The 26133-nt window shown below is 37.1% G+C and overlaps 1 protein-coding gene across 1 annotated transcript; it reads left to right on the top strand.

Annotated features, from left to right (window-relative positions):
• The first annotated feature begins 9565 nt into the window (after nt 1–9565).
• Nucleotides 9566–24969, top strand: LOC104268582 (guanine nucleotide-binding protein G(i) subunit alpha-1). The gene is made up of 8 exons (XM_009868676.1): nt 9566–9603; nt 9684–9825; nt 14520–14677; nt 16372–16500; nt 22220–22349; nt 23522–23675; nt 24433–24647; nt 24749–24969. The coding sequence occupies exons 1-7, from the start codon at nt 9599–9601 to the stop codon at nt 24621–24623; spliced, it is 909 nt and encodes a 302-aa protein (XP_009866978.1). The 5' UTR covers nt 9566–9598; the 3' UTR covers nt 24624–24647; nt 24749–24969.
• The last annotated feature ends 1164 nt before the right edge of the window (nt 24970–26133 follow it).

Raw genomic sequence — 26133 nt, 5'->3', positions numbered from 1 at the left:
GAAGTCTAGACCTGAATAAATACACAAGATGCTAACATGAGTTAATATGCAATATCTGCTTGAGGTGATGTTTTATATTAATGGTTTTCTTAAATGTTGTTTATATATAATGTATTGACTACGCTACTGTGCACTATTGATTTCAAGCATCGACTAAGAGCAGTACTGAAGACCTAGGAAAGTAGTTACTTGTAATTAATTTTTGAGTTGTTAGGGGATTTAGAATAGTGACAGAGGTTATAGGTTTAAATGTCGCTTCTTCTGTAGAAGTAAGCCAACACACAGCTACTGAAACCTTGAGAATTATCTTGGATCTTTTATCTGAGTTAGTATCATAATTTTGGAATTTGTCACTTTTGTGATTTCAACTGGTGGTGTAATCTGGGTTTCACACTGTATTACTATTTGGCTAAGTTACTGAAATATTTTCTTCCACATATTATTCACACGATTTCTCTTTTCTTCCACATATTGATCACACGGTTTCTTTCTTAACTCATTCAAAGTTTCATGGCACATTGAAACTCCAGTAGCTATGGAAATTACAAGAGTTATGCCACCTTATAAATAATGAGTACTGTCAGCATTTGGGTAATGTCCTGATTTGGGCTAAACAGAACCAATTTTATTCAGTGATTTTACTTTTCAGCTCAGTCTTTTATAAATGACTGTCAGTGTTTACTGGCCCACCCAGCCTTAACCCTTGACAGTTACCTGTATGAAAACAGCTTTGAAGGAGAAAATTAACATAAACTCTGTCAGTGGCAGCAGCCACCCCAGAATTAGAATACAAGATGGTAGTAGATAAGTGTAACTGCTGGGTGCCTTCAGAAAGGGGGAGTGGGGACACAAGACCCAAAAAATAAGAAAAATTTTCAAGGGGATAGAGTGGTGTGGGTGCTGATGTCATCATGTAGTGGATGTATAACAACAAGTTTCCACTGTGGGTTTCCTGTAATAGAAGATTTTTTTAATATAGTAATGGTGATTAGCAGCTTGAATTCTAATTTAAGTGTCATGTCTGGTAATGTGTCATGAGGTGATAAATTTAAGAGATTATACTCCCAAACTGTCTGCTTGTCATGTGCTTTACTAGGATATTACTGGCCCCATGGCACACAGAGATGTCATCACTGGGCTTTTAGCTTGTACTGTGACCAGCGACAGCTGAGGATCAGGCACCATTCATCTTGTACCTTCCGCTGTGAAATACTAATATCTGACAGAAGACTGGATAGGAGAGTTATGGGGAGAGGACTTTACGAAGGGTGTATTCCAACAATTTATGAGTCAATGTGTTTCATTTCAGATTTTGCATGTGTCTGTTGATGTTAATCTGGTGCAGGTCTCCTATTTTACAGTCTGAAAAGCTGACAAGCATCCATTGAAAGTTTTATATTAGTTGCTCTTGCCTGTACTTAAACTCTCTTCTGGTGACATACAAGAGTATTCACAAGTGGTGTTCCCCAGGGCTCGGTTTTGGGGCCAGTTCTGTTTAATACCTGTACCAATGATCTGGACAAGGGCATCAAGTGTACCCTTAGTAAGTTTACAGATGGCATGAAGCTGGATGAAGGATAGATATGCTTGAGGGTAGGAATACTCTACAGAGGGATCTGGACAGGCTGGATTAATGGGCCAAGGCCAGTTGTATGATGTTCAGCAAGGCCAACTGCCAAGTCCTGCACTTGGGTCACAACAAACCCGTGCAATGATACAGAGTTGAGGGAGAATGACTGAAAAGCCGCCTGACAGAAAGGCACCTGGGGATGTTGGTCGACAACCAGCTGCATATGAGCTAGCAGTGTGCCCCAGGTAGCCAAGAAGGCCAACAGCATCCTGCCATGTATAAGAAATCGTGTGGCCAGCAGGACTAGGAAAGTGAGCGTCCCCCTGTAGTTGGTATGGGTGAGACTGCACCTTGAATCCTGTGTTCACTTTTTAGGCCCCTCACTGCAAGACATTGAGGTGCTGGGGTCTAAAGCACAAGTCTTATGAAGAGGTGTTGAGGGAACTGAAGAAGGCTGAGGGAAGACCTTATAATCATAGAACAGTTTTGGTTGGAAGAGACCTTCAAGATCATAGAGTCCAAGTAGTTGTAGAGAGCAATAAGGTCTTCCCCCAGTCTCCTCCAGGCAAAACAAACCCAAATTCCTCAGCCATTCCTTGTTTGACACGTGAACCAAATCCTTTATTAGCTTGATAGCCCACCTCTGTACCCCCTCAGGGTAAACAGCAACCTGAAAGGAGCTTGTATCTAGGCGGGAGTTGTGGGAGTCTGGTCTCTTCTGCTAAGTAACAAGCTGTAGGACAAGAGGAAATGGCCTCAGGTTGTGCCAGGGGAAGTTTAGATCTGATATTAGGAGAAATGTGTTCACTGAAAGTTTTTAAGTGTTGGAACAGGCTGTCCAGGAAAGTGGAGGTATTTAAATACCTTGGAGGTTTTTAAAAGTCATGTAGATGTGGTGCTGAGGAACATGGTCTGATGGTGGACCTGGCACTGTTAGGTTAATGGCTGGACTCGATCTTGAAGATCTTTTCTAATCTAAATGATTCTATGGTTCTATTCTACTTATTTGTGGGTTCTGTTCCGTTGTCCAACTTAGTTGGTGGTTTAAAGCTAATCTTGTTGTACTTTTCAGTTTTTATCTAACTCTTCTCTTAATATGGTTTGGATTTTTTTCCAAAACTTAGTCTACATTTTTTTGCTGTGCTAGCGTTCCAAGGAGTATATTTGTGCTATTAGGAATTGTACTATTAAGATCTCAGCACTTACAAACAGCAGTTTCTGTGCTTGGATGTATAAAACATTTGTTCAAGAAATTTGTACTTCTGGAATGCTTGATATGTAGGCAGTGTGTGGGATAATAAATCATGAGACACTATGAGTAGTTTGAAGTAACGTTTTTGCTGACCTGTTATTTTTAATCAAATTATAAAATACTTAATTCTTTTTAAACACAGATCTTCTCCATTTGGAAAGTAAAAGAATATTGAATCTGTCACAATTTCATAGTAGTGAGTCATGGAATCTTTTAGGTTAGAGAAGACCTTTAAGATCATCAGGTCCAACCAAGTTTATCATTTTAATATTTTAATTCTTGTGTAACTGGCCAAATAGCAGCTTAGAGAATCAGATTTTGCTTTAACTGTTTCCGATCTGAACTTTGCTAGCCCTAGTTATTGCCGTAAGGGTGGCAGAGTAATTTTTACTGCCCTAAGAGTGATAAATCAGTCTTTGGAAGAATACTGCTTCAAGGATGGGAAGAGGAGACAAAGAAAATTTTCAGCCAGTTAGTAGAAAAGATAAGATAGTGTGCACCTGGAGATAGCAAGTAGACCATTGTTTAGAAGGTTTTAACGAGCTGTTCATCCTTGAGGGGGTGTGGAACGAGACCGAAGTGGGACTTTTCTAGTCAATACCCTAGTTATGGAGTTTAGAGAGTACCAAAACATCAAAAATTGTTTATGAAAGGCTGAAAGTGAGCCAAAATCAAATGTGGCAGTGGAAGCTGGCGATGACCACTTCAATTCAGAATGCCAAAAACTCACCCCTCACACCTGCAAGAAGCATGCATGCTAATTTACATGAGAGGCAATATACTGGTTTTAATATACTGATTTAATATACTGATTTAATTTTAATATACTGATCCAATGATTCATGTGTAACTGTTATCGCTAACCAGTAATTGTAGAATTTGTGGCAAGTTAGGTGTGTTTATACTAATAAGCTACTAAATAAATATGTTGCAGTTTTTTGATGCGGTATGGCAGTTCCATCTAGCATCCAAACTTGGCCAACTTTTCTAATAAACCAATGCCAGCTTTCTAAACTATCATTCGGTTTAGAGAGTTCTTTCTTTGCAGTTGCGTCCTCAGATGCTTCAGAGTACTGTACATGAGATTGACCTGTTGAATATTTGTGGTGGGTTTTTAGGTTTGGTGGTTTTTTTTCAACATGAACATAGTTTGATTTTTCTCTGTATTTCCAATGTTGAAAGTGGACTTTGAAAGAAAAAATATAATACAAATCTATCCTCTCTTTAGCTGAGTTTCAGATTAACTGTGCCATGGATGGTGCAGGAGGGTTAGTACATAAACCCAGGCCTGTGACTAGGTATGAATTCGCTATCACAGCTCCTACTGGATGCATGTAAACGATTGCACTGGGTGGCACCAATACTAGCTATGGAAGCTTTGACACGTGAAGGAAAAGCCTGATTACCAAATTTTGAGGCAGGACATCCCTCCGATTATTGTAAAATCTATGAGGTAAATGTGGTTCTGCTGTTTCCTGTGTTAATTGTGCTGATTAGGTTGAACATACTTTGCTTCCACACTTAGTCTGCCTAATGAAGCTTAAGGATCTACCTAAGGTGTAATAGGAGTATTAGATTTTGTTGAAGTTAACTTCCTGGAGAACTATGTGAACAGAAGTTTTAACATTCTGTGCTTTAAATTGGTGTTTATAGAACATGTTGTCTTTTTTTTTTTTTTTTTCTCCTTTTATCAAGGAGCACACAAAGGACACACGAGTATGTAAGAGAGATGAAAATACTCATTAAAACTTCCATTTACTCAAGTGGTGACCTAAAAGTAATCTTAGACATTCATTTAAAACTAAGCAAACAAAAAATGCCCACCATTCTGATGCTGTTTTTCTAGTCTGAGCAGGACTGTCATGTCTTTTTTCTTAATATTTTTTATGCTATACATAAGTAGTAACTGAGCCAATAAGACTATCTGTTCGAATAATTGGCAGTAGTGAAGCTGAAATCAAGTGTAACACTTAAGTAGCAGGCAATAAATAGCATCGTTTACTTAGATGATTGAGGAATATATACAATGAAGTCTGTCTAAATTTGGGTAGGGTTTGGTTGTGACAGTACAGCTAGCTCTGACATTTTATATGCAGCTGTCACATGAAATATTTAATACAGCTTGCTCCTGTCTAAAACTTTCTAAAACAGAGCTAATTTTCATTTTGCTATATGAACACTGAGAAAAAGGAGGAAATTTTGCAAATGCATGTATCAGAAAACCTGTCTGAGCTTTGCATTCAAGAGTGCAAAAATAGTGAATTACCTTTCACTATGGGACAGAGAGGTGTAATTTTCTTACATGATTGCAAAGATTATTAGGCAAGCTGCAGGCATTTTAGCATGCAATTAAACTAAAACCCCACATACAACTGTCTGTACTTTCCATTAAATAGAATAGGGGAACGCATCTTCCAGGAACTCACTGTTGATGTTAGGTATCCTGTAATAAATGAATATGTATATATATATAAAAAAATACATATAATATATGTTTAATGAGCGTTTGTGGTTATGCTTCTGGGAGGGCTTTTGTGAGAGTTCTAGGTAGTTGGTTTACGTGAATTCCAGCACCATAGAGAAACACACATACCTGACTTGGGAAAAACAGTAGGAAGTATATTACAAAATAATTCATTTTTGATACTGTGACTAGCCCTGACACTGACCTGCTTGTTTAGTCAAATGTGGCAGATTTTTAACAGAAAGAGCACTTCACAAGGCTATGCAAATTAAATGCTGTAGCAATATTCCCTAATATCTCAAAAATGGCTTTTGAATGCAGAGGTACATGCTTTCTTCATGTTGTTTGAGTAAAAATGCTAACCTAAAGCAAATTATGTTAATTTCTGTAATAGAGTTAATCTTTAAACTTTTGTCACCTCTTGGTGCTTAAGTGCATAATTAGGTATTTACAGATTAAGTGTTCATTTGGTTTATAAAGTCTTTGGGTGTCCCAATATCAAGTGACTTTTGTACTGGTATGTCAGTTTTCTATTTATATTAATATACCGATGCTGAACTTCCATGGCAGCATGGAGTCTGAGAACCGTTGCTACTCTGTAAAGAATCTTGCAGGTTTATAATGAAGAGATCTTTTACTTGGACATTAGCTGAAGATAGTATTTTAAGCAATCTTAGATTGATTTTGACAGGCCTACTCTATTCCTTAGCTTGTTTTATTCTGCAGCGCACTAACTCCTGTTGGTGCTAACACTCGTTCTGCTGTGTGCTGGAGGAAGGGAAGTGTAGCCACATCAGTAGCGGTGCTGGGGAGGAGGTGGGACAACTTTTGGCAGACAGTCTTAAATTGGCTTCAGCCTGTCACGAATCTACCTATTTGGTTTAATAGAAGGAATATCCTAAAGGAATCACTGGACAATAGTCAAAGTGTAGAAGTATTCTGTTATATGGACATCAAATAATATTTTAAGTTGAATATTTTGAATAATATTTTAAAAAGAAACTTGTAGAGGTCATCTAGCTCAACCGTTGTCTCAAAGCCACGATAATGTCAAAATGGATAAGATTGCTCAGAGTCTTGCCCTTGAAAATCTCTGAGGCTGAGTTTATATTTCCTCCATGCACAACTGGTTCCGGTGTTTCACCTCTTCTGTGGGGAGAGGCTCCCTGCCCCACCGTATGTCTCTGAAACGGCCTGTGCTGCAGCTTCTTCATAGCCTCACTTTTTTGGTGGTGCGTATTTGAGAAGTTTCCATCTGTCTTCAGCTGTCCTGGGTGGGTTTTATGGAGAGGGCAGCAATTAGACACGCAACTCACATCTCCTTCCCGCTCCCTGTAGTCTTTCCAAGATTAAAAAGCCCAGTTCCTTGTGTGCAGCAAGAGCAACAGCCCTGTAATCAACCTTTTACTGTTTTTTTGTCTATTTTATCAGCATCTCGTTTACTGGGTGCTGATGGCAGGAAACAGTACACAGTGCTCAGATCATCATGAGTGCTGACTGCTGGGGAGTAACACCTTTTGACTGCAGTTTTGCCAGTGCAACAGCTGTTGGTCATGTACACCCATGTAGCTGCTAGATCACTCATCTCCCTTGGGATAAGGAGAAATTAGAAGGGAGGTGAGAAGACTTGTGGATCAAGATAATGATGTTTTAATAGGGAAAGCAAAAGCTTGCACACAGAAGCAAAGCAAAAAGAAGCATTATTTCCCTGCTTCCTCTTGGGAGGCAGATGTTTGGACAGTCCTGGAAAGCAGAGCCACAGCATGCATAATAGTTGTGTGAGAAGTTGTAGACTAATAGAATCATTTAGATTAAAAAAGACTTTTAAGATAATCAAGTCTAAACATTACCTAACACTGACAAGTTCTTGACTAAATCATATCCCTAAGCACTGTGTCAACGCAACTCTTAAATGCCTCAAGGGAATGGAGCTGCACTACCGCCCTGGGCAACTCATTCCAATGCCTGATAACCCTTTTAGTAAAGAAATTCTTAACATCTGATCTGAACCTCCCCTGACACAACTTGAGGCCGTTTCCTCTTGTCCTATTACTTGTTACTTGGTAGAAGAGACTTGACTCCCCACCTTGCTACAACCTCCTTTCAGGTTGTTGTAGAGAGTGATAAAGTCTCCCCTGAGCCTCCTTTTCTCCAGACTAAACGACCACAGTTCCCTCAGCTGCGCCTCATAAGAGTAGTTCTCTAGACCCTTTGCCATAACTGCCCTTCTGAAGGTTATGGCAAACAAAGGTTACAACAAACACCATAACCACAAATGTCCACCTTTCCTCCTCCTTCCCCCTGAGCTTTTACTGCCGAGCATGGCATCATGTGGTACGGAATATCCCTTTGGTCAACTTGGGTAGGTTGTCCTGGTTATGTCCCTTCTCATCCTCTGGTCCACCTCTAGCCTACTTGCTAGGAGTCGAGGCAGGGTAGAAAAGAGAAAAAGCCTTGGTATTGTTGTGCATACTCTTCTCAGCAACAACAAAAACACTCGTATGTAATCAGCACTGGTTTAGCCACAGATCCGAAGCACAGCATAATAGACATAATTGCTGTGAAGAAAGTGAACTTTACCAGCCAGACTGAGTGCAGCAGCCTAGTATGTGGTTGATCTTCATTGCCATGAGGGCCCACTACTGACTCCTCATGCTGTTCCTCTCCACAGTTGTTTTCTGCAAGGTTGTTTCCTAACCCATTAGTCCCAAGTCAGTATTGTTGTGTGGGTTATTCTGTGCCACTTGCAGAGATATCTGTCTCGGTTCACTGTCATGAGATTCCTGTCAGCTCAGTCCTCTAGCTTGTTGAGGACCCTCAGAATAACACCTCTGTTCTCCAGCACTGTGACTGCTTCTTGGCCTTCGAGGCTGATGTCGAAGACATTCCATACTGGCTTTCAGGTCATTGATGTGTTAGCGCAGTATCATCTTGCCTCTTCTGTTTGTCTTTCAGTTAGATTTTAAGCTGTTGACCACAAGACTTTTAAGTCTGGCTGTTTAGGCAGATTTTCAGACACCCTGAAATTGATATTTATCCAGTTTGGTATGAGAATGCGTGGGAGGTGGCATTGGAAGCCTTGTTAGAATCAAAGTAAATGACATCCACTGGTGTCCTTCGTCCCCCAAACCAGCTGTTTCCTCACCAAAAGTTATTATGTTAGGTACAGTTTGCACCTTCTGAATTCATGCTGGCTATTCCCAGTTACCTTATTTTCATTCGTGTGCCTGGAGATGAATTCCAGCAGTATTTGCTCTAGAGTTAGTCTGAGGATCAGGGTGAGGCTGTCTGTCTCATCATGTCTCAGATTCCCCTTCCTGCCTTTTCTAAAGATAAATAAATACAACCTGTATCAGTGGCTTCCTGTGGTCATAATGACCTCTGAAGAAGAGTTTTCTTTGTGTTTGGAATTAAGACAACTGGTGATCTGTTTGCATTAGAAAGACCTGTAGACCCTGTGAAGATTATACTCCTGCAAAACCTTTTGAGAAAGAGGAAATGTAAGAGGGAGAATTCAGTACAAGTCAAACAGACAGGAACATGCTGTCTAAAGGGAATAGATAACAGCTCTAAGAGTTCCATATTTTTTTCAGAGAAAGCAGCAAACTAAGGAAAGTAAAAGGGAGTAAAGAGAGTAAATTAAGGTTGTCAAGATAGCAAAAAACCCTTCATTTTTCCCCCCTGTTGACAGACATACTAATTGGTTTTGTAAGCTTTGTGTTTTAACATAGCATACCTTTTTCTTTTTTTAAAAAATGTGGTAAGCTTTGAGAATGGTATCAATGTGTCTGGCAAATCTTACATAGTCTTTTCCAACAGAAGGCATTTTGACTGTGTTGGTTTATTCTTGGAAGGGCCAAAAGATAACCATCTTTCAGGATCTGAACCCTGAAGAGTTTGAAGATATTTGCAGTGCTGAAGACCATTAATACAGTGTGAAGGACTTGTAAAGGAGGGTTTTGGTTAGGTACTGATTAAAAAGTTAGTTAGAGGAATAGAGCTTCAGACTCCTTTGAAGTTAAACAGCTGATCAGATGTTTGCATTAGAAACACCAGCAGACTGTGTAAAGATGATGCTCACTTCTGTAGAAATAAAAGCAAAGACTTACTAGAACTGAATGATTTGTTCTTAAAATGTCTTGATTTTGAAACTTCCAGCTTGAGACACATTTTGATAAAAATATTTGATTTGTATTTGAAGTGTAATATATAAATGTATTTTCAAAGATTAATAAAAGTCTACTCTAATAAATTTTCACACATTTATTTTTCAGGAGCTGGTGAATCAGGAAAAAGCACAATTGTCAAACAAATGAAGTAAGTATACTGAAATACTATGATAGAGAAATACATTTTTTTAATCGAATAGAGAATTTATTTATTTTTTCCTTTCATAGGATTATCCATGAAGCTGGTTATTCAGAAGAAGAATGTAAACAGTATAAAGCTGTTGTCTATAGCAACACCATTCAGTCTATCATTGCTATCATTAGAGCAATGGGAAGGTTGAAGATAGACTTTGGTGATGCAACCAGGGCTGTGAGTATTGAAGTATACAGAGCTGACATATCTGTTACTTTTCAGTTTTTGTCCATTGCTATTTCCTGAACAAATCGTTGATGTTCAAAAATCTTCTTTGTGGGACACAAAGCTTGATTGAAAACTAAGTGCCATTGGTCTCTACATGGCATGATGACCTATATAACTATCCTCACTGGATTGATACGCAGCAACTATTTGGTTTAGATACAATTCTCCAAATTTTGTCTAAATTTGGCTAACTGAGTCTTAGGGAGTTTTTGACAGGCTTTATGCAGTCATGTCTCCTTATTTGTATGAACTTGTGGGCTGTTATGTTCTGTAAGTCGTTTGTCATCTTCACATTCCTTAAAAAACACAACTTAAATAGGTAGGCATCTAGCTATTGTCTGCACTTGTCTATTAGGTCATAGGCACAGCGATGCCTAAAACATTTCCAACCTCTGAGCTGGAATAAACCAATTTTCAGTGTGAAGGACTTAATTTTACTTGAAGCAAAGACGTGGGCATAGCCCTGCTGCTGATACCATATGGATTAAGTATTTTTCCCAAGAAATTAGGAGACTGTTTTCCTAAGTGTTTCTGCACCTTTTCCATCTCTTTTCATCTAACGTATCTCACACAAGCCTCTGATGAGTCTGTTTGCCATTTCACTTATTGAAGCTGGTCTGCAGAATTGATTCTTCTGGCTTATTGTTTCTCCGGTCGGAACCCTATACTCTTGCTTGAGGTGACCCTCATTACATCCCTGTTTGGTAAGGAGGTTAGGTGCTCGGACTCTCTCTGTAAAATGTTTAGGTTGAGTGGTTTTGCTCGTCCTCTGGTTACAAGAATACACTCTGTGCTGCAGTGCTCAAGTTGGTCACCAAAGTTCTTAGTGTGAATAGCACTGAAACACTAGTTTGAATGTGTGCTTTTGTTGTCTTTCCATAGAAATCTGTGTTAGAACATGGAATACTCACTGCTACAGTTTCTGAAGTAGGACCAAGCCACATTGTGGATGTCTTGCAGGAAAGATGGAGGAAACTTTTTTGCTCTGCATGTATTGAAATAAGTGTGTAAGGTAGTCAGAGGAATATTGTGGCATAATTAAATTTTCTGTCAAGTTAAGGTTGAATTACAGTTTGGGAGGAGAGGAGTGTCCTGAGAAATAAGTAACAGTATCTAAATTCTTCATTCGTGACAAAGTCTTGTGTTCAAGGTCTTACTGATTGCTTATAAAGAAATTTATAAATATTAGAGAGCATTCCTTCAGTGACTTTGTGAAACGCATTATGTATGGTTGTAATAGGGAAGACAAACATTCATAAGATTGCATAAAGTGGGTCATAAAGTTGTATCTGAAGTCTAAATCTGACTGATAGTCTTGAATTATTAGTTTTAATTTTGTTCTTTGATAGGATTAACATATGTACATAAAATAATGACTATCTGAAACGTTTTCAATTGTAAACATTACGAGAAAAAGCTTAGTTTTCATTGCTTATTCCTCTCTATAGTCCCATGTTTGCTTTTGTCTTCACACAGAATCACAGAAAGTTAGAGGCTGGGAGGCACTTCAAAAGGTCATCTAGTCCAATCCCCCTACCAAAGCAGGATCACCTAGAGTAGGTCACACGGGAATGCATCCAGACAGGTTTTGAATGTCTCCAGAGCAGGAGACTGGGCCAAAAATTTCCAGGGCAGCAACAGTATCTTCCCACATTCTAGTTCATTATTTATGCAGCGGAGTCCTTTTCTGGAGTCTGACAGTTAGTGTTGGAAAGAGGCAGATGGTAGACTTACGTTACTAAGTACATAGTAACAGAAAACAGAGGAGGAGTAAATTTAGGTTTTAGTAGATAAAATGACTAACAAGAAAATTTTGAGAGCTATTTTATATATGAAATAAATTTGAAGTCATCTGAGTTTCTCAACTTCAGAAAGCTATATAAATGGTGAGGCAAATGTTTGTCGGGGATAATCTTAAAATAGCTGTCCGTGCCTTTGCACTTAGGCAGGTCTTGGTGGTCCAGATTCTTCTCTTGGAGCAACACTGCTGTGGAACGTCAGTACTAGATTTTTGACAATTGTAACGTCAGAAATATAAAAAGGAGTTCAGAGCTTGTGTTACACGTCAGTCTAACTTCAAAAAGAAGAAGCACAGTCACTCCTTGATCGTATAGCCCTTCTAATTTTACTCTATTTTGTTGTAATTTTGTCATTTTTCAGCAAAAAGAAAGTGCTCAGAATAGTTATTCCTTATAAGTGTTACCTTCAGACTATTTTCCTTGAAATTCTGAGGAGAATTTCTCAGGGTTTTACTCTGAATAGGATAAATTTGTAAAGTCATATGCTCTTATTTCTGCTATAAGACTAATAGTAAAGCAGCGAGTTGAATGTTTTCTTTTTAAAGCTATTGAATCAAGGAAGCACAGATTACACCAGCAGCTTCAGTAATGGTCAGTCTTAACACTGGTGTATCTTCCTTTGTCCTACAGGACGTTTTATACTAAAGTAGCAACTGTTCCAAGAGATGTTTAGTGAATGTGCTTTAAGGGAGTAAGGACTGCTTTCTGAATGTGAGATTTACTGTAATTAGCTAGAGAGATTGGTAAATTACTTCCTTTACATTATCTCACTTTTGAAATCTAGTATAAAAATAGTGACACCTAGGGAGGAAGCAGCTCCGTTTGAGTGTATTTAAAGGAAAGTATCTAGTATTGGTCAATAATGAAAACTGGGAACATTATAATGAAAATGAATGGGAATGTGAAAGAAAGAGAGACCACTTTTAATTTGTGGCCTTTTAAAAGGGTGAAATTGATTCTTTTTTTACACCTCCCCTTCCCCCTCCTTCCCGTTTTAGAGCACGTAGAGATTTAAAACTATTTAAGTGGAGTAAATTTTGTGTGTTTTGAAAGTCAGACTATGTTAGGTATAAAATGGTGTCATCATTGGTGACAAAATTTACTGTCACATTCTAAGTTGTTTCTGTCATGTGTCTTAATATATTGGTTCTTCAAGATCTGCTGCCTACAACCTATGAGTTGTGGGTCCCTAAGGACCTATGGTTGCATCCACAAACAATATTAAAGACCAGAATTTTCATTCAGGTTTCTTTTATGCAGGCATATTGCTCAGACTACAATCTGTGAGATCTGACTATCCAACCCTTTGTTCTTCATAGCTTTTTTTTTTTTGAAGGTCATTATTAGTGCAAGCCATTGAATTTTTATTAATTGTCCACACTTTGTCCCGTGCATGTACAGTAACCAGTATTCTGTTAATTTTTCTCACAAACATTTACTTTTAGATTTGTAACTACTCTAGCGTTCAAAAGATTTTTTTGTACCATGTATTAGGTACCTGTTCATGTGTATACCTATGTATTTATATATACAGATACATAGAAATGTCTTCGTTTGCCTTGAGTTGACTGAACTGCAAGCATTTTGTATTCAAGCTGTGAATATCCATATTATGCAATCCATCTGTAAACAGTTTCCCTGTTAGCTGTCATAATCTTTGATTATTTAGCTCTACAGTGGACAATATCTTTAGCACAATCATTACTTTTTGTGCTTATCCTGAAAATTTTCTCTTTTCCACAGCTTATTGTTTGAACAGCAAAGGTGACAGAAGCAAGTTTTTCTACAGATTTACATCTATATTTTCACTTAGTGTCATATGTTGCTTTTTAAAAATCTCTTTCTTGAACTGCTTTCAGTTCCCATCTGATGTACCTAAGTCTCTTCTCCTTCCTCCTTTCTAGTATCGTCTGCTCTCTTTTATTTTTGTTAGACAAACAGTACATGCTGTGGGTAGTAGTTACAAACCACAAGTATGCTGTTTTTTCTGGTTGATGCATGCCTTGGCATTAGGTCACATACCGCTAATAACCAAGGTCAAGCAGCTCCCCACAGGATGTACTAATGTGTATCTCTTTCCTCTACCCAGGTGCTATATTTTTTTTTCCCAGTGACTTAGAGGTATGGATGAAGGTAACCAACTGGTCAAACTCTGTTAAAAGGGACTGGTAGATTGACAGCCTGTATTCCGTTAACCTCACTCGCAAAGGCAGTGAACGTACATCATCTTAAAAGCTGCATTTGCTCCCTTAAAAATATTGATATTTGCTTGATATTGCATTACTAAGAAAACTTGGTCTCTGTAGAATGTATAATGGATATTTGTAACTGATTTATCTGGAAAGGTTTCAAGAAGTATTTTCTACTTCCTGGTGCATGATTTGGAAAGAAATGATCATTTGTCACTTTGAAAGTTGATTTTTGAAGTGATTAATGTGTTGTCTTCAGTAAGTCAATATACATCTGAATTTCTGATGGATCTAGTATGCATTGTAACCATTCTCTTCAGTTTGTGGTATTATATAAGCAAGTATGGTTAAATTTAGACTTGAGCACAAAATATATTACTGCTTCTTTTTATAGAAACTTAGTTTAAGTTATAAACAGATCAGAGGAAGCTTTATCAGCTTATAAGAAATGTGTATTTGCTGTTCTGGAAAAATGTGGTAATTAACATCCTGTACAGAACACTAAAACCAGTTGTTTTCCTTCATGTTTTTTTATTTTGTTACATTTATGTTTACCAGGTTAAGTAAGTAATTTGCTGAATATAATTCTTAGGTGATAACACTTCTGTTGTATTTCTCCATGTTTATCTCTCTGCTTTCTGTTTACATCCTAAAGGATGATGCTCGTCAACTCTTTGTGTTAGCTGGGGCAGCAGAAGAAGGATTTATGACTGCAGAGCTTGCTGGAGTTATCAAGAGACTGTGGAAAGACAGTGGGGTTCAAGCTTGTTTTAACAGATCTAGAGAATACCAGCTTAATGACTCTGCTGCCTAGTAAGTACTAAGTGACGAACAAGACTCAATTTGTCTTGTAGTATTAGCTAAAGGAATATGAGGGAAATCTCGTATTTTGAGGAATTTTGCTCCTATGCACTTTTAAAAGTATCCGGGCAAAGATAATACCTACTTGGATGAGAATGCTCCAGCTAGGTTTCAGGTTTGGAAAGGAAGACATAGTCATGTCTGACCAGTTGTTTCTTCCTCTTGAGGAAGAGAAAAATTGATGCTTTAATACCATTTTTATTACAAAAAAACATGACTCTACTCAAGTACCTGTTTATCTGTGTTCAGGAAACTTGATTATGTGATATATATTTGTATTACCAAGGATACTATTTTCATGTTCATAGCAGAGTTCCTCTTATGGTTCAACATTGCTGCATTTTCTTTGTTAACTAATGGTCTCTGTTAGAAATCTGTTGAGCAAAGGTAACAGTCAAAGTGTGCCTTTTATACAAGGATACTGCATCAAAATAATAAAATAGGAAGGAATCGGTATGTGAATTAAGATACGATGGCAGCAAGTAAGGAAATTGAGGAAAAGAGTCCATCAGGGGAGAGGTAAGATGGTAAAGCATGGCATAGCAGTGATACTGGCCTTATGAGGCAATTTTTTAAAGCTTTGTTGTTCTGAATTAATTTGTAGTGCTTGAAGTTGGTTTTCACTTTCCTTAAAGTAAGATACTTCTATTATTTAGAATAACTGTACATAATAAACAGCATGCAACTGAGGTAACTGTGAGAAGACTCCAGCTGGCATGCTGAATGAACAGAAATGGGATCAAATTGCATTGAAATAGCAGTCATGCTTCCAGTATGATTGCTGCTTGTTTGCTGAAGCTCGAAGGGTACAGGGTTACCCTCAGCAATGAGCTAAACTCACGATCTTTTGACTTCAGAGATGGAAATTGTATACACTTTGTTCAATGTGGAGCACTTCCCTTTCCTCTGGTAACTTCCACTGTTCTGTTTTGTTGTTTTAGACGCCTCTGCCTCCAGTTTCATAAGGAAGCTATTCTTCTAGCCATACATTTTTGTCCTTAAAATTGCTAATTTCTGGTTACACTGAAAGAAGAACATAACGCCTTCCCTTTTTACTATGAGGGAAGCACAAACAAGATTTGTATGGTTTCTAGAAACGCTGGGCTTCTTGGTCTGCCTCACAAGAATTTTGACAGTGAAAGAATACTGTTGTAAAAATGTGTGCAATTAGAAATTCTCAATAGAAAGTTAATTGTTATATGTTACACATTTTCTTAAATACATAACTTCTGGCCACAACACTGAGTTGTTCTTTTCGTAGCTATTATCAGTTCCAAGGTAATTTTGCTCTTCGGTTCTAGTTCAAAGGAACTCGTAGTTCAGCAGGTTACAAAGATGGTGTTCTTCTAGTTAGTGCAAATAACATTTGTATATGTGGAACCACGTTTCCATTTGGGGATTTCAGAAGAAAAATTCTTTGTAGTGGAGTCAGTTGCATAAATTTTCTTATAGGGTGAAATATCTTTGTGTCTCTAAAGCTTGTTTCAGAAAAACTTTGAGAGGAATAATGTATCTTATTTTTGTCTTAACTCAAAGAAAGCTTTGTTATAAAAGTCAAGCACATGTAATGAATGGGCCTAGAACTTTTGTAATTCTTTGTAATTATTTTATGAATAACTGAAAGCAGTGTCTATTTTTACCTTCAGTTACTTGAATGACTTGGACAGGATAGCACAGACCAGCTACATTCCAACCCAACAGGACGTTCTCAGGACTAGAGTGAAAACTACAGGAATAGTGGAAACTCACTTTACTTTCAAAGATCTCCATTTTAAGTACGTAAATCATGCTGTATGTTATCTGTCTGTTAAGTTTTCTTTAAAGTTCTGGAAGATGGACTGTCGATGTAATTTAACAAATGTGTCTAACCACAACTTTCATTTTTCCATCTCCCCCCCTCCTCCCCCCTCTTGCTTCTTTTCTGGCAGACATTCCTCATGTTTGGCTTAGTTTTCTGAGGGAATATGAGAGTTATTGCAACTCCTGTAATAACTCAGAACAAATATGCAGATACTAAGTAATAAATGCTTTAGTTTTATTGTAAGTTTGTTTTTCTTAATAAAGATATTTTTTTGAGATTTAATTTACATATCATTCCATTTTCTGTCATGTTTAGTAGTTATTCTATCAGATTCTCCCTTTTAAATTCAACTGGAGTGCCAGGGGCTTAAAAATGCTGGCATTGTGTGAAAGAGTGAATCCGTTTTCTTGAAGAACTGAATTCAAACATGTGTTGTACTTTAAGGTAGCACTTCATTTAGTGATGAGAAAATGTTGCTTGTGTTTCTTGTGCTATGGGATTTATGAAATAATGTAAATATTTTGACCATTATGTCCAAAGACATTAATGATGAAAGCATAGAATAGTATAAATGTAATAATGTTCTACCTCCTACTCATCAGGAAGAATTAGAAAAAAAACTCTAAAACTCACATTGCATCTGCGTTTAGATTGTGCAGAGATTGTCGTCAGCATGTCTGTACAATGTATTTGTTTTGTATCTTAATGGGAAATATTTTTTTGATGTAAATGCATAGCAAGTACTGTAATATGGATGCTTCAGAACCATCAGTATTGCGGAAATGTGTTATTTCCTTGGTTCAGGGATTAAGTATTCGTAACTCATATTCATCCATAAACTAGTAGCTGGTAAATGGGAATTACTCTCTTGCAGACCCAGGGAGAGTAGTTCTTAGGCAAGCCTCAAGAGAGGTCTTCAGCAGTCTGAGGAGCGATCCGTTTTCTCTCTCGCTTTCTAACATTTCTTGCTCAGCTCCCTGTTGTGGGTGGGTTTAAGTTCTTGTTCAGTCTCAGTGAATTTGTATGCGGGTAGCTACTTTAGTCCGTACTGCTTGTTTGGACTGTTAAAAGGATCGTATGGTTATAGTGCTATGAGGTCCATTAGAAGGACTATATGATTACAGAAATGTAAAATGTGTAACTTTAGGACAGATCTTTGGAAGTATTTAGCTGTAATGTTGTACATTTAACCACCTGTACAGCAGGTGTTTAAATTTTAGGTGCCTTTAGGAGATAGGCTTAATGAGTTATTGGAAGACTTTGAAGAAGTATACACTTACATAACCTTGAAAATAACTTTTAAGATGAACTAAAGGTGTAAAAGGCTTGATTATACAAAGATGAGGGTACATAAATGTGACTGACTGTGCAATACTGTGTACTTCAAATTTTTTTCATTAGCTCTTTCCCATTATGCTGTGTGCATTTAGATTCTTTGAGGTTGAGCCTCCTTTCAGATTTCACTATAAAGCACTTACCTTAGCTTTGATTATTGATTCAATCTAAAATGCAAATAGCAAGTCATCTTCATCCTGTTTCTATGGACTATTTCAGAAGCTAAGTCTAATTATTTCCAAAATGTGGTCTTCAAAGAACACCTCATTTTGTATAACTGTTCTTCTAGTAATTTAACAAATTCTTATGGAAATTCTGGTCTTAGGATAAAATTATAAAACGTTGGTATTTAGAATTGACAGAAGCAATGAGTGAAATTTAAAAAGTTAATTATTAAGGCTTACAAGTATGAGGTATCATCCTATGGTTATATAGCCATCACTAAATATTTGACAACTACATAGGAGTAGGTGGCTGACTTGCATTTTTATAGGGTAGTATCCAGAGATATCCCCCTCTGAAGGTAGGGGACACTTCTGATGAATCCTTTTGTCATTTTTAAATTCTAACGGGAGTAATCTTTAAAATGGTTTTAAGATTGCATTATTCCATTGCAGAACACTCAATGGGCGATGAGAATTGGCATTTGCATGATAATATTGAAGTAGAAAACCTTGTTAGAGAGGTTATGGTGTTTCTGACAGTTTTTGATCAGAAAGCAAGGGGAGTTTTTCTTCAGCTGTTTTCTTCCACAGTTTCCTTTTCTACTTATTTATACTGGGGTTTTTTGATGTTTTTTTCTTAAATAAAGTGTTCCAAGTTGCTAGATTTTTAAGATTGCTAAAAATAACAACTGTAATTGAATCCCTTCAAGTGCAGTTTACCTACTCGTGTAGCATAATAACATTAGAAATTTTTATTTTCATTTTTTTTAATGTACCTCCTTCCCCCCACACCCCCTCCACAGTCTTACAGCCCAGGGAAAGGCCGATAATAAAAAATACAGGTCAATTTTAGTAAGTGGAGAAGAAGCTTCGTTATGCAAAACTATCTGTCAGGTTCTTACTGCTTGCTGTTGAGGTGTTCACTCTGAAACTGTGATGCCAAAGCTTCATCCAGCACTAGATTTTAGTGTCTAAAAACTTTGAAGATGAGATGGGAGTTCGTTAGGTGCAGAAGAGACAAGCAGTCTTTTCACCACTTTCACAAGTTGTTCACAATACAGGAAAGTGCTGAAATGCACCACTAGCAGAGAGGCTGTTAAACATTTCTGGCTAAAATCAGTATCTGCAAATACAATCTAGAAATTTCATTTCTAGAACATAAAAGAAGTTGTCAGTCTTCTGCATTTCCCTCCCTTCTCAGGATATGTTCTGGCAACATAGTCCAATCAAGGCAAAATCATGCAGTGTTTCTTGTGCAGACCTGTTTTCTTTGCTCATATTTTTGTTGTTCTTTGGAAGAACACTTTTTACTACAATTTTTTTATTAACACAGGAAGTAGTGCCACATTTTCTTATACCTTACAGTTACCACCTTAGTAATATTTTTGCACTGAGCAATGCCATAAGAAACCATTAGGTGAAATCCATGCAGACTGATACTACAGTATTGCCATCAGTAAAAAGCATTTAATTTCTCTTGTTTCATTAGCACATATCCACAAAAAATAAAAGGCGTGATTTTCTTGTTCAGTTTCTCAGTTATTTTTTCCAGTGTGTACTCTGTTCTGTCCTATAAAAATGAGCCTTGTTGTTTAACCGTACAGAGTCTTAGAATCATAGAATGTGTTGGGCTGGAAGGGAGCTTTAAAGGCCATCTAGTCCAACCTCCCTGCAGTGAGCAGGGACATCTGCAACTAGATCAGGTTGCTCAGAGCCCCATCAAGCCTGACCTCTGAGGATGGAGGCTCCACCACCTGTCTACGCAAACCTATTCTGGTGTTTCACCACCCTTATAATAAAGATCTTCTTCCTAATGTGTAATCTAAATTTGCTTTGCTCTAGTTTAAAACAATTGCTTCTTGTCCCAGCACTACAGGCCCTTGTAAATAGTCCCTCCCCAGCCACCTTTTAGACCCCCTTCAGGTACTGGAAGGCTGCTATAGGGTCTCCCCAGAGCCTTCTCTTCTCCAGGCTGAATAACCCCAACTGTCTCAGCCTGTCCTTGCAGGAGAGGTGCCCCAGCCCTTTGACCATTTTGTGGCCTCCTCTGGACTCGCTCCAGCAGGTCCATGTCCTTCTGGTGTTGAGGGCTCCAAAGCTGGACACAGCACTGCAGGTGAGATCTCACCAGAGCAGAGCAGAGGGGCAGAATCACCTCTCTGCATCTTCTGCCCACGCTTCTTGTGATGCAGCCCAGGGTGTGATTGGCTTTCTGGGCTGTGAGTGTGCATTGGTGGCTCATGTCCAGCTTTTTGTCCACCAGTACCACCGAGTCCATTTCGGAAGGACGACTCTCTAGCACGTCATCCCCTAGCCTGTATCGACAGTGAGGATTGCCCCACCCCAGGTGCAGGGCCTTGTACTTGGCCTTGTTGAACTCGTGAGGTTCACACAGCCCCACTTGTCCAGCTTGTCCAGGTCCATCTGGAGGACCTCCTGTCCCTCTGGCATATCGCCCTCACCACTCAGCTTGGTGTCACCTGAAAACTTGCTGAAGGTGCTGTCTACCAAAAGTCCTCAATGTGATAGCGTTATTATTAATATAATTCTGAATTCTTTTAGGCTATGCTGAAATATCTTTACAAGAATTGTAGCTATGCACTGTTGTTCTGGTCTGAGTTTCTCTTATTTGAGTAAAAGTGTCATACTAACAGGAAGTTTTTTGGGGTAGAGCAGGGTATTCTGCTACTTAGAGCAAAAAGGATGGAGATACAGGAACTTTTCTGTCCTCTGTTCTTCTTCTTCTCTCTTCCTCCTACGTTTTGAACGTTTTTATACCTGCTGAATTCTAAGCTCTTTTTTTTGTCACAGTGCAGAAAAAAGTTAAAAATATTTATGAAACCCTTGAAATCAAAAGTCAGGCCTCTTTTAAGGGGAGTAATTATACTTCCTTGTAAGTAGGAGGAAACATTAAATTTTTTCATGATAGAATATTAAGTAATATAGCGAGGGAACTAGTATGTGACATATTTGCTTTGTTCTGAAGCCTTAAGACATCGCAAGAATTTGAGACAACAGCCTTCTTTTTCTCTCATAGGAGAGACGGATGGAAAAAGATCCTCTCTCTCTGAAAAGATCCTACATTGCATATATTTCTTAATTTCAGGATACCACTGTTTGTCTCGTTTTGATTTATTTTCCTTTTTGGTATTGAGTCCCACTCCCACCTCCCTGCCCCATGGATTCACAGTTCATTGTATCAGGATGGTTTTCATCTGGCTTGCAAAATACTTGAAGTTCATAATGATGTCTGATGAAAGTTTTCTTTCAGAGTGGTTGTTAGCCTATAATAGTTAGCAAATGGCCATTTAAAGCATTTCAACAGCAGAGAAAAGCAATTCCATATCATGGGAATTTGCTGATCCTCTGGTGTTAAGTTGTGGAATGTGGCTTTTTCCTGTTGCTCAATTTCTGCTAAGCTAAGAATTCAAAAGCAACAGCCTTATAGTTAAATTTTCCCACTTAACTGCATTTCCAAAAAAATGCATTTATTAGAGGGAGTGTAATTATTCTTATGTAATGCTCGTTTTGTCTTTCAAGAAAATTTTGAAAATAATTTTAGCGTCTCTTAAAGAGATATCCCATTTTCAACGTGGGTAGTTGAAAAATGCATCAAGTTGCAACTTGGTGTAAGAGAGAAGCTGAAAATCTCCAGGATATAGATTTTACATATTTATATTCAGAATACTAAAATGATAATAATGAAGTCAGTATTACTTGTGTCCAACTTCTTTAGTATTGCAGTATTTCCAAGTACTGAAACAGACACCGTTCTGCTCTTACAGGAACTTAAGTTGTTGATCAATACCTTTCATTATTTTAGGCTTTTTATTCATTTTGGCTAAAAGTGGAATAACATTCTTCTAGTTTACATTTAGTAAAGCTAGTTCCATGTATTTTTATTTCTTTATAAATTAAAATTTGCTTTGTTAATGAAATATTTGGTATTGTAAATAAGTAGTTCTAACGTTAGCTTTCATCTCGCTTTCATGTTTTGTAAAATGTTGTATAGGAAATCTTAGAAGGCTGTATTAATTTTTATATATATAGTGACATAATGGATAGTAATAAATATTGCAGATTTTTGTGTGTTTTAAAAAAATTGAAAAGGTGATACTTCATATTTCATTGATTAACATTCAGAAAGCTAAAAATTCCAAAGTTCATTCCCTGCTTTGCACTTGTGTTTTGCAGAATGTTTGATGTTGGAGGCCAAAGATCAGAGCGGAAGAAGTGGATTCATTGTTTTGAGGGTGTCACAGCAATTATTTTTTGTGTTGCGTTAAGTGACTATGACTTGGTTTTGGCTGAAGATGAGGAAATGGCAAGTACCATAATGTTGAAGAAGGAAATAGTTGTTAGATAGAAACTAAAAAAATTTGAAAGGAAAGCTGTAAATACATCTTTTAGAGTATTACTGCTTTATAAGATGTATGGGGTTTGTGCAAAAGATCTCAGTGATAAAATTCATGCTTTCAGGTTTCAAAGTATTTCTTCATGTTCTCAGAAGGAATATGGAGACAAATATTATTTCCAGCTACTACATTCTTCAGTGTTTTAACGGACACATAAATTAATGAGCATAGATTGTCCAGTAATAGACATTTTATTCTCTCTATGGATGCTAGAAGTATATAATAAGAAATTACTTGACTTAGCTGGTTCTGGTTTACCATGTGTTTTGTTTTCCTTTTCTTCCTCAGTCTTCTTTGTAAATGTCTTTTTCTGATCTCTTTCCTTAGTTGCAGAATTTTTTCTCTTCCTTCTTCTTTCCACCCCTCTCCACTCCCTTTTCCACTTTCAAGGTGTGACTCCTCCCAAATCAGTATGCACAGAGTGCACGTTTTCTACTGCGTGGTCTGAAGTGATGCTTATCTGTTGTGTGTGAATCATTAACAGAATTCTCTGCTCTTCCTCATGTTATACAACTTCTTATAAAGTATAGTATCAGGAGGAAAGAGAAATAAACCCTTTCAAGTCAAGCGTAGTCAAACAAGATCATAGCTAGCATCCTGGTACTTAAATGAATGGAGCTTGGCCTAAGTACTTACATGTTGGATAATTTTTCTGCAGAGGTAAGAATTAGGGTTAGGGAAAAAAACCAAAACTACTCACTTGATTCTCTAATTCTATAGAACTTTTTAATTTTCTTTTATGCTGTAATCTCAGCTAGGTGTAGAATTTAATTTAAAATTTCCAGAAGAGGTGGTCAGTATAAGACAAATTCAGATAACTCAGCAATTCTTGCAGAATATTTGTACTGTAAAACGTCAAAACACTCCAAAGATTTCTAAAATATTAAACAGCTTAAACCTGGAAATGAGGAAAAAAACAAAGTAGCTGCTTAAGCCCTGATTGTGAAAGTGCTCTGTGTAGTGGTCTTGGCCTCTCTGGATTTCCCTGTGGTAAAATATGATTCTGTATGTTCTAAACTTAGTTTTGTCTGATAAATACATTCTGTTAAAATACAATGGAGTGTTTTTTTTCCAATTACAGAATCGGATGCATGAAAGCATGAAATTGTTCGACAGTATCTGCAACAATAAATGGTTCACAGACACTTCTATTATTCTCTTCCTGAACAAGAAAGATCTTTTTGAGGAAAAAATTAAAAGGAGTCCTCTCACTATTTGCTACCCTGAATATGCAGGTATGGAAGGGGGATGCACGCGTCAAATACTTTTTTGGTTAAAGTACTTTGGTTTTAATGCACAGATCAGAAGGACTGTAGTAACTCCAGGTATCTAAAACATTTAAATTAATTGGGCTGAATATTTAAGTGTAGGTGGGAGAGGTATTTTTATAGATCACAGTCAGGTTCATCTTTTTAACAGGTGAAATAATGCTGGTCCACTGGTAGCATGTATATGTTACTGCTGCAACTCTTTTCACTCTATTTCATTTAGCCCATTCTTTTTTTTCTGATATCCTTCTATTTTTTGTACTTATATGCCATTTTTTTCACTGGGAGGAATCCCTGAGGATACATGAGAGTTCATTTGAACACTGTAACTTCAGACTATTCCATTGTAGAGAAAATAGCATATTGGAGGTGAAAAGCTTAAGAGAAATATAATTGCATTTGGGAAAAACCGAAGCCTTTAAAAACATAAAAATTGGAAGTGAATAACTTGTACGAAGGAAACAAAATATCCTAATGTGGGGAACAATGATGGGTCATTAATGATCCATCTGCCACTGAAGTTAATGGAAAGAACTCTTCCTGCTGCTGCAGTTGAATTGAATCCTTAGTTCTTACTTTTAAAATTCTGTCCAAATTGTTTCCTTTGAGATTTATTTATGGTATCTGAAATCAATGGTTGTGGAATTATTCCTTTTCAGGTTTAAGTGTAGGTCTTGGTCTTTCTTGGTTTGAAACTACTCCCTGACCATTTTTTTCCTTCTAGGATCAAACACTTATGAAGAAGCAGCTGCTTATATTCAGTGTCAGTTCGAAGATCTGAACAAGAGAAAAGACACGAAGGAGATCTACACTCACTTCACATGTGCCACAGACACAAAAAATGTGCAGTTTGTTTTCGATGCTGTAACTGATGTCATTATTAAAAATAACCTTAAAGACTGTGGCCTCTTCTGAGAACAGACGAAAGGTTGTTAAATGGTAAATTATATGCCTGAAAAGAGAACTTGGGCATTTGGAATATGCCCGTGCTGTGTAAAACCTGCACAGATATACTTAACTCTCTTTTATTTTATTTCCAGGTTTGGAGAATGACTTCGCACAATTCTAATCTGATTCTTTTCAAGGTGAAAGAAATACAAAATACATTGTGCTGAATGATAGATCAGTACTGTACTTGCCTGTTTTAACAGCTTTATTTATGTTTGTCTTGTAAATTTTAAGTAATTGGTTAACACTGAGATGTCAGTTGATTGTATGTAAACTTATAATTGTAGTAATGTATTTGTATAAACGTTGAACGGAATATTTTAGTAACTTGATGTCCTCTAAAATTTCCATGTTTTATGAAGATACTCGTAGAGACAGACACTTTTTGCCTTTGGATTATTTAAACATCTTGTAAAATTAAATTTTCTTTTCATCTTAAGGGTGCATGCTGCCTTATTCTTTACTTTTGTTGGTAATACTGTATATGGCGTTAGCTTTTTTAATATTTAAACAGCCTCATACACCTGCTCAGACTTAAAGAAACATAACCAATAAAACTTGTTTTTTGCCTTAAGTTTTGAAAAAAATCTTTTTATAAATTTAAGATAAATGCAAAGATTATTTTTTAAATTTAAATGAAATCCACAGTTTATGAAATCTGGGCTTGCAGTCTTTGCAGTGCAAATGTGGTGATACTGAGAAATTGAATTTTAAGGTTCAGCTATCATTGAAGCTGATGGAAATGCAAAAAGGAAGTTGTCAAAACCGTTCATATCAATAAAAAAGTTTGAAACTGTGGTGTTACTCAGTGGAGTGAATGGCAAAATTACCTTTGAGTTTTCATTGGCAAAGGCTGGACTTTGGAGTATTATTTTTTTTTGTGCTTACTTAAGAAGTTAGATCATGTTCTCCTTAATTTTTTTGCTATTTTCTACTAAAAAAGTTTAATAATTTAATAACCATAGAAATATCAGGTTATCTCACAATGGCTTCGCAGGTTAAAGCATTTTCCTGTTGCATATGAAAAGAATCTTCAGGTTTTTGGATAGGGTGTTTTAGTCACTTACAAATGCAGATTCTTTTAATTTCCTCTTTAATTACAATTAAAGTCTCACAGTTTCTTTAAAAACTAAGTTTAAGAATATGATTTTCTTCTGGTTACGCTTTCATTATGTGATTTTCTATCTGAGATACATATCATCCATTGCCTTATGAGTAGTGCCAAATCTGATTTTTCAATACAGATTTTAAAAGGAATTAGCTCCTATTTGTACGTTAGTTTGTGGATTGTTGTCTTAAATGTATGTCATGTAGAAAATACAAATGTACCAAACTTGGAGATACGATTTTCTATAATAGTTAAAATATTTCAGGCAGCTACAGTACACCATAAGTTCTTTGAGAAGTAAATAAGTCTTTGAAGCTATTGCTATTTTTCTATATTATCTTAGCATTTATGTTCTTAGGAATGTGCCAC

Source organism: Apaloderma vittatum, unplaced genomic scaffold, assembly GCF_000703405.1.
Source record: "Apaloderma vittatum isolate BGI_N311 unplaced genomic scaffold, ASM70340v1 scaffold6754, whole genome shotgun sequence".
Lineage (NCBI taxonomy): Eukaryota > Metazoa > Chordata > Aves > Trogoniformes > Trogonidae > Apaloderma > Apaloderma vittatum.
The sequence above is the reverse complement of the archived record's forward strand: the minus strand, read 5'-3'. Positions and strand labels throughout refer to the sequence as shown.